The sequence below is a fragment of the Ylistrum balloti genome, unplaced genomic scaffold (assembly GCF_031769215.1).
Source record: "Ylistrum balloti isolate Yb309-2 unplaced genomic scaffold, AGI_CSIRO_Ybal_v1 Utg370910, whole genome shotgun sequence".
Lineage (NCBI taxonomy): Eukaryota > Metazoa > Mollusca > Bivalvia > Pectinida > Pectinidae > Ylistrum > Ylistrum balloti.
The window spans coordinates 493,235-506,576 of NW_026782516.1; the positions used below are offsets into that span (position 1 = coordinate 493,235).

A 13,342-nucleotide genomic window follows, 5' to 3' on the forward strand; every position below is an offset into this window, starting at 1 on the left:
TTTCTTGTCCTAGCAGTCAGGTAACATCACAAAAACAGTCTTTCTATCATGGAATATAGTTTCAAAGTTTATGAGATGAATCCTCTGTTAGAAATATATTTTACATATTCAAGAGCCTTGGAAATAGTAAAACATAAGAGCATATAGATAATTGACGTATTTTACATTTATCGATTCTTGGTTTGCATACTATTGACTCTTACTCAATGTCTTACATATTATTGACTCATACTCAATGTCTTACATGCAATTGACTCATACTCAATGTCTTACATGCAATTGACTCATACTCAATGTCTTATATGCTATTGACTCATACTCAATGTCTTACATGCTATTGACTTATACTAAATGTATTTTGTGTATATTAAATAATGAGAGTACAAAAATATAAATACGTAAGATGATAAACAAGTACAAAACCATTGTTTTCTTCTTTAGTCACCAAAATGTCACAAATGTTCCGATGTCAAATAACTTAATATATACAGGAAAACATCTATAATGTTTTCTTTGCTCATTGCTGCCCATGTAGATTATTCAATCATATTAGGTCAATGGGGATTTAATGTTCGGGGCTACATATATTGAATAAATGATTTTCAATTGGCGTATGTTCTTTATAACGGATAAGTGCAGCATATTGATATTCATCATTTTTTATATCTCTGATCACACAGCACGTAATCAAATCTTAATTCTGTATGAGCTTTGTCTAACACGAAATATGAGTGCCGTTAGGGACAGAATAACTATACCATACTTGAAACTGTGGCAAAAATCGACTTAATATACAGTAGAATTTACCGTTATTGTAAAGGAAACCGACATCAGTAGTATCGAACCAAAAATTCTTACGATGTCGACTAAAATGTAACTGGTATACTCACGTAACATGTCCTGCAAGACGTTCGAAAGGTGCAGCAGGTTTTGGACAACAATGTGCCAGATTTTCATTAAAGCTTACATAACATTTATATTGAAAAAACAAATTGATTTGTAGAGTTGTTTACATTGCAAACCACAGTACAATGTAACAACAGAAAAGCCTTATCTTTTTCCTGTCTGACTAATAAACATGAAAACAAAACGAGGAGTAAAAATGTTTACATTGTACATCACTGATATAAGATAAAAACTCCATCTGTTTCTTTTCTGACTACATTATAATTTTGAATTTCTATTTGATTTTAAAAAGGAATTGGAGTGCAGTATCATTATACCGTTATGTTAAAGTACCGTACGTCTGATATCCATGTCCTCACTTAAACACATATTTGCTGACACTTGGCTGGGATATAAATAAAAATAAAAAATATAACAACGTCCATTTTTATGTAATCTAACTTCATAATATCTGTTAATTGCAAAGTCTGATATCAGGCTATTCTGCCAACAACACCTTACTTAAAGACCGTTTTTTTACAAAGCATGTAGCTTTTACAATACAACGATACACCAGAGAGCAGATCACTGCAGATGTGTAGGAAATGTCTGGTGCCTGCATTAGTAAGTCCTCTTCCCCTACAGCACCGACGTTGAGAGTACACAGCGCCGTTACTTTGAGAATAGGCTCAGCTGTATGAGAGGGATCACCTGCAGCGTTGTCAAATCAGCGAGCACTGCCTGTCAACATCAAATGGAATCAAAGAACGTTATTTTTTACCGTGTGAATATAATAAATCAATATGACGTTCAGTTTAGGTTTCAGTGGTGAACCAGATTAACAGTATCAATATCAATGATGAAAGAAAGCTTTCACATGCGAAATATGCACGACCAAATGACATGAAAATGTAAACTTACTCTCTTATCAGAATTGCCGTTACTCTTAATCGGTCCTGCATTTAAGGACAACATTACCATTGTTTGCACACCTGTTACATATCACCTGGCTAAGTAAACGAACTGATTTTAATACACAAAACATTTGATTCTCTTTATATGATTTACAAAATCTATAGCAATACAGCAAGGAAAAAGAGAAATTCATTGAAGATACACAAAGCCGCAAGCAAGCGACCACAGACATAGATGGAGAACAATGAAACGAAATAAAAGATGCCAGAACTCTCCATTTTTTTTTATTATGATATAACCATGTTTGAACTTATCTCAAAGAGTCAATTTTGCTTTATATAAACTGCTTTTAACCTAATATCAAACGCACAAAAAATAATTAAACAGGCGTTTAATTTACGTTTGTGCAAACTAAGAAAATACACAGAAAAGTTCAAAAATAAGTCCTGAAGGCAAAATCATAAAGATAGATAAGTTAGCGTGTTTGACAGGAGCAATCGTTATTACTAAACGTAAGCTTAACAGAAATTGCTATTTAAACAAGTAATCAGACAGATACAAACTTTAATGATCTGTACAAACCTTCAAAATCAACGAGAAAGTTACATAATGACTTTAAGGATGTACTTTCACTGAAGTATTTTTAATTTTTCAATTTATTTATTGAGCATGTACAGTTTTGTTATATTCTGTAAATTACCAAACGAGCTTTTGATAGTCCTGCTATACTTTTGATTTTGTACATTTTTGGTGTATATCATTCTTGATCGAAATGAGATTGGATCAAATTGTTCAGTATATGTTTTTTGCAACATTAACAATGTAGATCCAAGATGGTCTTCTGTCGCTCATGTTGTTTTTCTAATCAGTCACAAAATAAAATTAACACAATTAGGTACAAATGGGAACCTATATAGGAAATTTGAGACCGATCAATATTGTATTTCTTAGAAAATAGAGATAACAAACTTTAAATATGAAAATCCAAGATGGCCACCAGTCGGTCGTTCTCAAGAAATAGTGATAGCAAACTTTCAAAGTCAAAATTCAAGATGGCCACCGGTCGGCCATTTTTTTCTGATCTTACCTTACCTAAAGTCTAATGGGCACATCTAAGGACCAATGGGAACCTACAAATGACATTAGAGAGAGATCTATTTAGTACTTTTCAAGAAATAGCGACAACAAACTTCATTGAAAAATTCCAAAACGGCCGCCTGTCAGCCATTTTGTTTTTCTGATAAGTCCCTAAATCAAATGGACACAACTAGGGAGTATGGGGATTCTATGTCTGAAATTTGAGAAAGATCCGTCTAGCAAAAAATGTTTATGGAAGGACGGATGACGGAACACAGACGTAGGTCTTGGCTAAAATTGCTTCGCTGAGGCACAGATTGGGTCCCGATGCGGAAGAAAACAGTCTAGCAGAAGCATTTTGGAAAACAAAATTTTGGAAAACAAACTTGAAACATGTTTGTTTGTTTACTGTGGATATAAAGTTTAAAAAAAACAATAATTAGAAGGAAAAGACAGTTAAGAATAAAAGGCACCTAAGTACCAAGGAACAGAAATGGACATGCTTAAAATGAATTCATCCTAATTCTAAATACTTCATACACAGTATCTCGGTGAAAGTACATGTATATGAAGTTTCATTTTTTCTCTCTTTGCAAATATCACAGATGATGGGGAAGCTAGTGAAATTCAAAGTGCATTTTATAGATATCTGATGAACAATCGTGATTGAAAGGTGTCAGAAAATTGTTAAACGTTGTAGTAATGAAAAAGCAAGACTGATACCTGTATTAATGAACTGATGAACTTACAGTACCTGCATCATGTCAAAAATTAATAACGCTAATTCTGATAAGACAGACCTCTCATAATAAAACAAGCTCTATAAAGTTGCATAATGTCCATTCCAAGAGTCTTGTATTCAAAGTGTGTATTTCTACTGCGATGCGGATGGAAGTTGTCAACAACGAAAATTTATGATAGCGGAATCAATTTTTCACAGCATTCATTTCAAGTTTAATATTGTGATTTGTTAATTTAATTCATCCTCAACGTCTCTATCAGATTTGTTTACTCTATGCTCCCTGTCCTTGTACAATTCGGGTGTAACATTAGATATTCATGGCTCCTGAGAAAATAGTTGATATTTTTTTTTCTTCTTGCTAAAGCTTTTAATAGGTGAAATGTCATTATTCTAAATCTTATAGGTTTGTATTTATCGATTGGAGTATAGCACATTCCAACTTAAAACTTCTCAATATTTGTATTTTCACCGATAGTTCTCAAAATGAAAAAAAAACTGCTTATAAAAATTTGAAAACTGTGACGACTTTTAATAGTAAGGGCAGAGTACCAGGAAGATGTCTTAATACACAGGTCAATAGGCGCACAGAGTGCTTTCACTTGATTTATTTGAACTTCATTGTGTAATAAACTGATACTGTCAAAATGGAAATCAACCCTCCCACAGAAATCGGGGCATTTTATGAACAGAAAGCATCATTCAACAGCTCAAGTGAAACAAAAGTGTTGATTTAATTAAGGATTGAGAAAAGAAGAAAAAATGTATTTGGCTTAGAAGATTGAACTTTTCTCTATCATATATCTTACGACATCAAGACGCAGTGCTTGTGTCAGACTTTATTCAATCTATAGCAGCCTATAAACCGATAACCAAGCACATAGAAGAATTTCTTCAGATATTCTCAGTGAGAGAAATGGGTAACGTTACCAATATGAACAACGACACATCTTGGCGGACGAATTGAAATTTCGCAGTCGGCAAGGAAATAGATTAAGAAGGAAAATGAAGTAATTTTCGAAACGAAATCACAACAAAATGAACTCCCAGTGTAAGTTAATTCTAGATGAGTTTTAATTTACATTACTAACAAGGGTTACAAAAGGAACAACACGTGATTTCGTTATATATCGCTGACGAAATTAGACAGGTAGGTTTGAGGAATATGAACGCGAACACACAACACTATAATAACAAATAAGATTATGTCCATCAACATTTAATTAAACGTGAAAACACGAGACATTATTTGTTTCTTACTTTTGGTGATTTATCTCTTAAGCCCATTTTTGGGATCCTTTGAAGAACATTCAAATCATTGATTAATGACACTTAGAACATAACGTATTAAGCATGATTCGTCTGAGAATCCCACTTTTTCCTTAAATGTGTTCAAAGCAAAGAACTGTTTAAGATGTTTCGCTTTAAAAAAAGGTTTAATAGTGGATATGTATTTTTTTCTGTTTTCGAATATTTGGAACACAACTGGTTAATATTGGTGTTTGACCTTAAAGTATCTTATTCTTTTAATCAGATTTTCATGTTCGCGGAATTTGTAAATTTTTTTATAAGAAATATGACATATAACTGGTTTTATCTGGAGCACCTAGATACAAAAATGTCTTCATTATTATCATCTCATTTTTAAGACACAAATAAATACCATATTTTACGGAATGTGAAAATTGGAAATGACCCACTTGAGGTTGGGAGTAAGGGGGTAAGCGTACATGCCTATCATATTCATTATAATGTTGTGCAAATGTATCTAATTTTCTGCACTAAAACATTAGAAAAACCGATATATCAATGAAGAACAGTAGAGCTTCAGAGACCTACACCGTACAGAGAGCCAATTTTGGGGCTTTAGAATTTTTATAAATTGCAAAAGGCGTATGAAATTGATATAGTGATATTGTTCACTTACATTAAAACCGTCAATTTTCATCGATGTAACGGCGTTACAACAAATCAATCAATACAGAACAGCCTAGAATCGAGGTCATAATTTTAGATCTAAATATAATGGTAAAAAATCAAGATTTAGAAATTTATTTTCCAGTAATATATATCATTAAGCAATTAACAAGAGTATCAGTGACACTAAGGAATGCTCCACGTAAACGACCTTATTGGGCACAAAATCTAAGGGCAATAATTCTGTAAATTAAGTTGCAAGCTTTGAATTTGGTATACTGCACATTTTCTTCGTATGACCCAGCGTTACTTAAAGTTTCAATAACTACTAAAGTATGCTATTCTCCTTATCGAGATATATCTGCCTGTGAAGTTTCAAGTTAATAACTCTTGTAGCTTTTGTGATATGACCCAGAACACATGCTGACATGTTGGTGAACTTTGATGCTTAATTATCAATTACCCATCTACGACCTCAATGTACTCTCCAAAAAGGAAGGTTTTCTCCATACACAGTTTATCATCATCTAAACTTAGCTAATTCCGTAAATGAGAAAATAATTCCTTTATGAGCTGGTTTACTGTTGTTTTTCACTCTCTGTTGAACAATATTTGAAATAAGTAAAACCTATGGACGATGTGTTTCGATTTGTTTTCATCCTGCTACTTCATATTTTCTTCGTGAAAACAGAAATGTAAGGATGCTTTTCGAAAAATGTCAAGCATACATGCGTTTTACCAGCATCGAGCTCAAATGATCATTGCACACTCGTGTAACATACATAAGTTAAAAAAAAAAACACCGCCAGAACCAACAAGTCTAAATCAAGCTACACTTCCGAACTATGACGGAAACACAAAAGTAATAAAAATAATCAAAAACCTAACAATGGTTCGTTGTTCGTCTCTCTATCAAGATATGAGAAGTTTTGAAGTGGAAAATGTGTGTTTATCCTAATGGATCACTACCGTTTTGTAAATAAACTTCTAATTCCACATTAGATAACTCCAACAGAAATATAAAAACAAAAGTGATTCTCCGATACATGTTTTAAGAGAGACTTGTACTATAAACTGTGGACATTCAAACAGTTATTGCTTTTTACTGATGAGAGATGAAGCTTTTGTATCACATATGGTGCTCTCAGACTCCTTAGTCTTAAAAAAATTATTAACCTTGAAACAAATCCAACATTTTGTTTAGTAGACGTTCCCTCGTTGATTGATCTTTCTAAGAATAGTTTTATAATAATTATATATAAGCTTAGATCACCATCACAGACGAAATATATTACCTTTTAGATTTTTTTTTTCAAATATGTCCTTATCTTTAAATAAACCGAAAGGTTTGGGACTTCCAATTCTTACCTCTGCAGCATTGTATGACTGTACTTTCATCAGATTTGTTTTCCTGAACGAAAATATCGCAACAGCAAGCACTGAAAGAAATGAAAATCAGAAATCAAATCATCATTACAACAAGTTCTGCAAGAAAACGTCATAAATATTCATGTTTGTAAAAACCGTTTCGACATTATTCAAATTTACTACCAGAAGGCAAGCAGACGTACAAAGGCTTATTTGAGTACAAAAGAAAATACCGACATGTCTGTCAATATAATCATATTTAAAACTCAAATATCATAAAACTAGGGCAAACTATGAACAAAAGGAAGATGTACCCGCGGCTCCTGAAAAAGTTCAAGGAGAAAAAGACCAGGTATTTCGGAAGAGTAAGCGTCTTCTGCTACATTGAAGACACCTGTCATGCTAACCTTGGTCAATCCAAGTAAATAATATGTCAAGTTATTAGAACCGCAGTTTCTTTTGTTTATAGAGAGTAGAGGTTAAAATTGTCACCGATTTATAAAAAAAAGGAGTTAAGACGTACTAACTTGTATTTCTACTAGTCAGTATACTCTCTGTCTAGTGAACGCATGGATATTGTAATCAATACTAACCTGCTAATATCTCCAGAGAGGAATGTGCCAGTATTCGGTCCCACAGCAATAATACTTGGTCGCTGGAGAGATAGCCAGAAAACGCTCGTACGAGCCACTTAAAAGAAATTTTCAGTCTGTAATTGAAGTAAATCTGAAGTCATTACAATATCCATCAAAATCAATTCTTCATGAGTGTTACTCACTGGAGTTCCAATCAGCATTTGAAATCCTTAAAACGTGATATCATTTATATATGTAAGAATGTTAAAGTTAAGTTATCTAACGATTCAGTAACGGTTTCGTTATATATCTTGATAACGGAGAAAAAATGATAACCACATTTATGCACAAATGGTAAAAGTATATTATATATATATTGTACATTGATATTCTAAACAAAATTTAAAGCGCGTTTTCTATTTGATATCGATGTTCTGGCCATTGGCATTATAACAAAATCATTGAAAACAACAGAACTTCCTCATTGCTTGCTTTCTGTTTATTCGCTTCTCCAGATTTGGAAAACCTGGTGTCCAGTCAATTTAAATCCCTTTCATTTTTTTTTATTTTTTTGTTTTACAAAAAAAGCGTTTGAACAAAATGTAATTGTTTAGATTATTTCGGACTGAAAATAAGAAATTATCTTAACCATTTAGAACATTTACGATTTCATTTGAGGTAAGTTATTGGAGCATGGAAGCCTGAGAAAGAAAATCACAACTAGAAAAATTATAATGTTTTATTATTGCATTCAAATTTGTTTGACCACATGAAAGAGGAATGATCGTTTTTAAAAAAAAATGAAACATTACTTGTAATTCCTGTAGTCCTAATAGGAAACGGGAATAACCAATGAAAACTCCCGTGACCCGACAGTGATTTCTAATCATCTCACGTCCGACCAGGGAACTGGACCGTGGTTGTTCATGTGAAAAGCGAGTGCGTAACCACTGCGCCACGACTTAAACGCTAATAACTTCAACCATGAATATGTTTTAGAAGAATCTCGCTAAAAATAGGGATGCGTTTTGGGCATATATTAAACTGTAATGGACCTAATAGAGTAATGTCAAGGGGTTGCTATTTCAAATGTGAGTCATACAGAAATAAACCTGCCTTCAGTTGACATTTTAAGAATGAAGAATATAAAATGCGTTATTGCCTTTTCCACCTGAACTACTGATTTGGTCCTTGGAATTTGATACAGGTATCTCAAATGACATTATCTCGAGACTTGAAACGAACAGCTACAATACAGTTTTAGTATTAAATAGCTCTAACATTATCAGATTTATCGCTACTTACGGATGACAACCCACAGTCTTCAGGTGAAAATAAAGTTCGGGTTCGTGGATCTGGAGTAAAGTCTCGAACAACAGACTGATGGCTAATATCCCCTGATAAAGTAAGAAAATAATGTTTTGTCAGTACAACTGATAATACATCTGTGAATGAATCCTTAAATATCAAATACGTGATCCACGTGAAACAATTTTCACATTTACCAGCATATTCCCTAATGTCAATAACAGCATATGATAATTGCACAATCGTTCGACCTATATATAATTAGACACTAATATGGATATTTACCTGAGGATGAGATGAAATACTGTGAAGGCGAAAGAAATGTCTGCAGTACATCTCCCTGAAGACGTAGTAAAGGCAAATGGGCTCGTTAAAAACGTAGCAGAGAGGTGCAACTGAAATGAAATAATGCTCTTTAGATGTAATATTCAACTGATTCTTACGATAATGTAGACCTAAATAAAATTGATTGAGATACATGTCTTTTACAAGCGGATTCATCAATGTTAGTGGCGATGTAACCGCGTCAAACAGCAGATGAAACATAATCGGTGATATTTATATCACATTTTATCTTCAATATTTACGGCTCAGCAATAAACCGAACCATACGCCTTTCGCAGCATTTTTTCCTGTGTTTTAATGTCATGATCACTGTTTTTAGCTTGAAGAGTCTGAATCAAAATATACCGACCTATATATCTACCGTTTGCCATAAATCTTCGGAACGAAGTATTGTATGTCTTATGAAACTTTACTTGGCAATAATATCTAAAAGGTTTGTTTTTAAAACGAACTCAACAACACTTTCCTATAGACATTGTCATTGATTTCAAATATAAAAAATTCTGATGTTGCATAAAGGAAGTTTGGTATTGTGTTTTTTAAAACAATAAACTTCTGTATTTTAGACACTGTACTAAATTCTTCAAATACCGCAAAGCTATCAGATCTCCAATGTTGCATTACAGGATGTATTTTCATAATGTTACCCGACTTTGAATATTTCCGTTGCATTTAATGATGATGCGATTCCCTTTTGAGTGTGGACATTTTATGAATATAGCTGCATTTGAAGCGTGTTTTTCTATTTAGATACATAGAACATATATTGTTTCCTACTTAAGTGTGTTAGAATTGATCAAAATTTAAGAACCTGAGTGCTGAAGATAATAATCATAATTGGCCACCACTACATCTAATTTTAAGTACGTGTTGAAAAGTGCTATTTACTGTGTGTCTTTAGTACATTCATCGACATTGTAGTTAATGGACACGATATAGCTGGTGGACGTTTAGTATCTGATGTATATGTCGTTTAATTCAGACAAATAGTGGTACGATTAATATCACACACGTGTACTCAATGTTTTTCAATAATGAAAAATATTGAATTCATTAGATTAGGGGTTAAGTTTACCACTTCATCATTTCTTTAACATTACTTTCGACTGATTGAATTTTTCTCGCATGCATTCCAGGTTTCAACAATTTATACAACTGTATAATTGCAATTTAATCCATTATTTTGTTCTCTTAAATCTTATTTTATGTTGGCATTGAAAGTTGTCTTTTGCACAATCTTCCAAATATCAATTTTCATTTAGAAAAAAATAATACAGCGGTTTCTCAACCAGCAAAACTGAACATTTTTAAATTTAATGTATTTTTGCACTATGGTCATAACAACGTTATTTGGAACGAAGCCCAATTCAACGAATCATAATAACTCAGATAAATATTGCAAGTCATTGAAACACTTATTACATTAATTTAGTTAGTTCTCGATATCACTATAGGCTTGGGAGTCTGGTTGAAATAGTTTTGAAAATAAAGGCGTCTTCAATATCACTTAAGCTATCTCCGTACCATTGATTTCGGTTGCACATTTTAAGTGCAAAGTAACTGCAACATTTTTTTTTCAAAAGACATTCTTTTATAATTGGATAACTGAACAAAGTCAAACGGGGAAAAAACCTAAATTTATGTCATTTCTCCGAATATACACGCATGCCACGAGTTCAGGTATATATCTTGAATTTTAACTCTCGATGCTGTATTTTTGTCATTATAGGACGACCAATAACGGTAAAAGTCCTCCAATGTGCTTCTGTATCAAGCCCGACCTATTTGGTTATTCTTATAATTTGATTAGATAACATAATGAAGGATTCATATCAGTGCCCATGCTACATTGACTTTCTGATATGCTTTCACGTAATGAAATGAACATGTTTATGGTTGTAACAAGACAGAATTTATGTAGCGCAAAAGTTTCAATCAATTGCCAAGAAACATATTCAACGGCATGAAAAGCACATCCAAAAAGCGTTGAAACATAATATATATATATTGTTTCCGACTCAACCATTTTGGTGTATAAAAAGGTGGCTTTATTGAATTTCGGACTAATTCCTGATTGTGGAAGAGTGATAAATGGATCGTAATATTACTTCATTTCTCAGCCATAATGACTTCGCCGACCAAAATCATTATCGCAGTCAACTATGTACACTATTTACATACAGAAAGTTTCAAAGACAAATTTACATATAGTATACAATGTCTCTTTCGCTTGTTTCTTTACCTTAAATTCAAATTAAGTGTTCCAAAAAATGTTTCTAGAGTTGTAAACACTATTTCAGATTGATGGAATAAAACTTAATGTATATTCATTCACGATTAACATGAAAAATTCCGGACATGTCCAGTGTGAGAAAAATCATAAATCTTTGTCACTCTTACGGATGTAGTGCGGCAGTAAATCATCAATATTCATGACATTATTTCGTATACGTGTTCAATTACCTACTTAACAACTGTCACATTGTTTAGATGTATCGTTCGTTCGGAATAGATACCAAAATAAAAAATATATATATGTATATAGACTCCGAAAACAATCAATAATAATAATAGGTCTAAGAGTATTCGTGCTTGTTTGATATATATTCCATTATCTGCCTACGATCAGATGGACAGGAAATACATTATGGTCATTACATGATAACTTGCTACTATAGTGCCTTTTTACCAGTCATTATACCATCACATTACATAATGAAAAAACCCGCTTATATCGACCCTTGGGAGTGTTCTTACTGGACACAGAACGATAATAGCGCTAATAGGTTATAATCCATCAGCATTTATCAGGATTATTTTTCACGTGGGAAGCTATACCAGGGGAAATGGAAATCATTGCCGTCATAAGACTACTCAGGTCTGTCCCGTTAAACACCTTAATGTAAAATGGTATTGAAAATAGGAACTATCAGTGTCAGTATCAGCGTATTTTCGTCGAATTAAAATCAGTAACTGGTACTTATAAAACTACAGTAACACCAATTGACAATAATACTACGACAGATGCTGAAGGTTTTATTCACCAATAAATCAAGTTGAATATGTTACACGCGATTGTATCTGAAATTATGTATACTTTTAAATACGTTCAACACTTCTAAAATATCCCAATACTTATGAAATACAAAGGGGTAAGCAAGGCCTCCCATTTATGAAAAAAAATAATTTTACATAATGTCCTTTCCCATGATTCAAAATTGATTCCTTTTCACCCAAAGACGCTTTAGACCATATTGGGACAGATTTCAGCATTCATGCAGAAAAAAAGATTATGGATAATTAGTTTCCCTATTGGCCTCCTATTTCTGCAGCCATGGGGGCCGACAACCACCATTCATACAAACTTTGTTTCATTTTACCCTTCCCCTTTGGACTAGTTGAGCATTTTGTTTGCGTATATTAGGGCATTCCTCGAAGTCGGCCATATTTTATGATATGTTTAACACCAAGACGACAACATTTTGAATACAATTATTTCACATGGTATTCTACCATTTTATGCTGTGTTTGTAATAACAAATTAGAGAAATACGGAAGTTACATGGAAAAAGGTTTGATACACTGCTCCGACGCAAGGAAATCAGCGATTTTCCATAATAAGGATCTCAAAAGTAACATAATCTCTGAAAAAGTTATATCATCACTACGCGGGAGGGGGGGGGTAAGATTTCTTACATCACCACTGCAATGATGAGGTTTTCATCAGGTATGTGAATTCATATATTTCACCAGTAAAAATGTAATAGAATGTATACAAATATATATATATATATATATATATATATATATATAGTGATACATTTTATGTCAACAAAAGTAAATATGCATCTTATTAAAATTTTTAAGTATTCAAAAATGACCATTTCAACAACATTTCTATGCTATGTTATTTTTCGTAGCAAAAAGATTTAATGATGGAAACAGATGTATCATTGTGTTAATACCCGCGTTACGGTTTATCGTCCGTAAAACAAAGTCGAGTTAAACTTGATATTTTATTGTCATTTTACTTCGTTAAGGCAAACCCATATAAATGTTTTATCATTGCTATAATTGATTACTATGGTCATAGTTACATTCATAAATCAATGTCAGATATCAGCGTTAGTTGTCTAACTTAATCTATATAACTTTTTTGTGTGATTTAAGAATTTCACTGGTCGATGCCATATGTTACGATAGTTTAGTGGTA

The 13,342-nt window shown here is 32.8% G+C and overlaps 1 protein-coding gene across 1 annotated transcript in view; it reads right to left on the bottom strand.

The window, feature by feature from the left end:
- Nucleotides 1-277: 277 nt before the first annotated feature.
- Nucleotides 278-13,342, bottom strand: part of LOC132559429 (TBC1 domain family member 19-like) — a 42,158-nt gene continuing 29,093 nt past the window's right edge. Inside the window, exons 13-17 of the mRNA XM_060224043.1 lie at nucleotides 9,070-9,179; nucleotides 8,782-8,873; nucleotides 7,495-7,610; nucleotides 6,902-6,972; nucleotides 278-1,626 (exon numbers count right to left, since the gene is read on the bottom strand). Of these exons, the coding sequence (XP_060080026.1) occupies nucleotides 1,558-1,626; nucleotides 6,902-6,972; nucleotides 7,495-7,610; nucleotides 8,782-8,873; nucleotides 9,070-9,179 (458 nt within the window). The 3' untranslated portion in view covers nucleotides 278-1,557. The remainder of the gene's footprint in view (nucleotides 1,627-6,901; nucleotides 6,973-7,494; nucleotides 7,611-8,781; nucleotides 8,874-9,069; nucleotides 9,180-13,342) is intronic.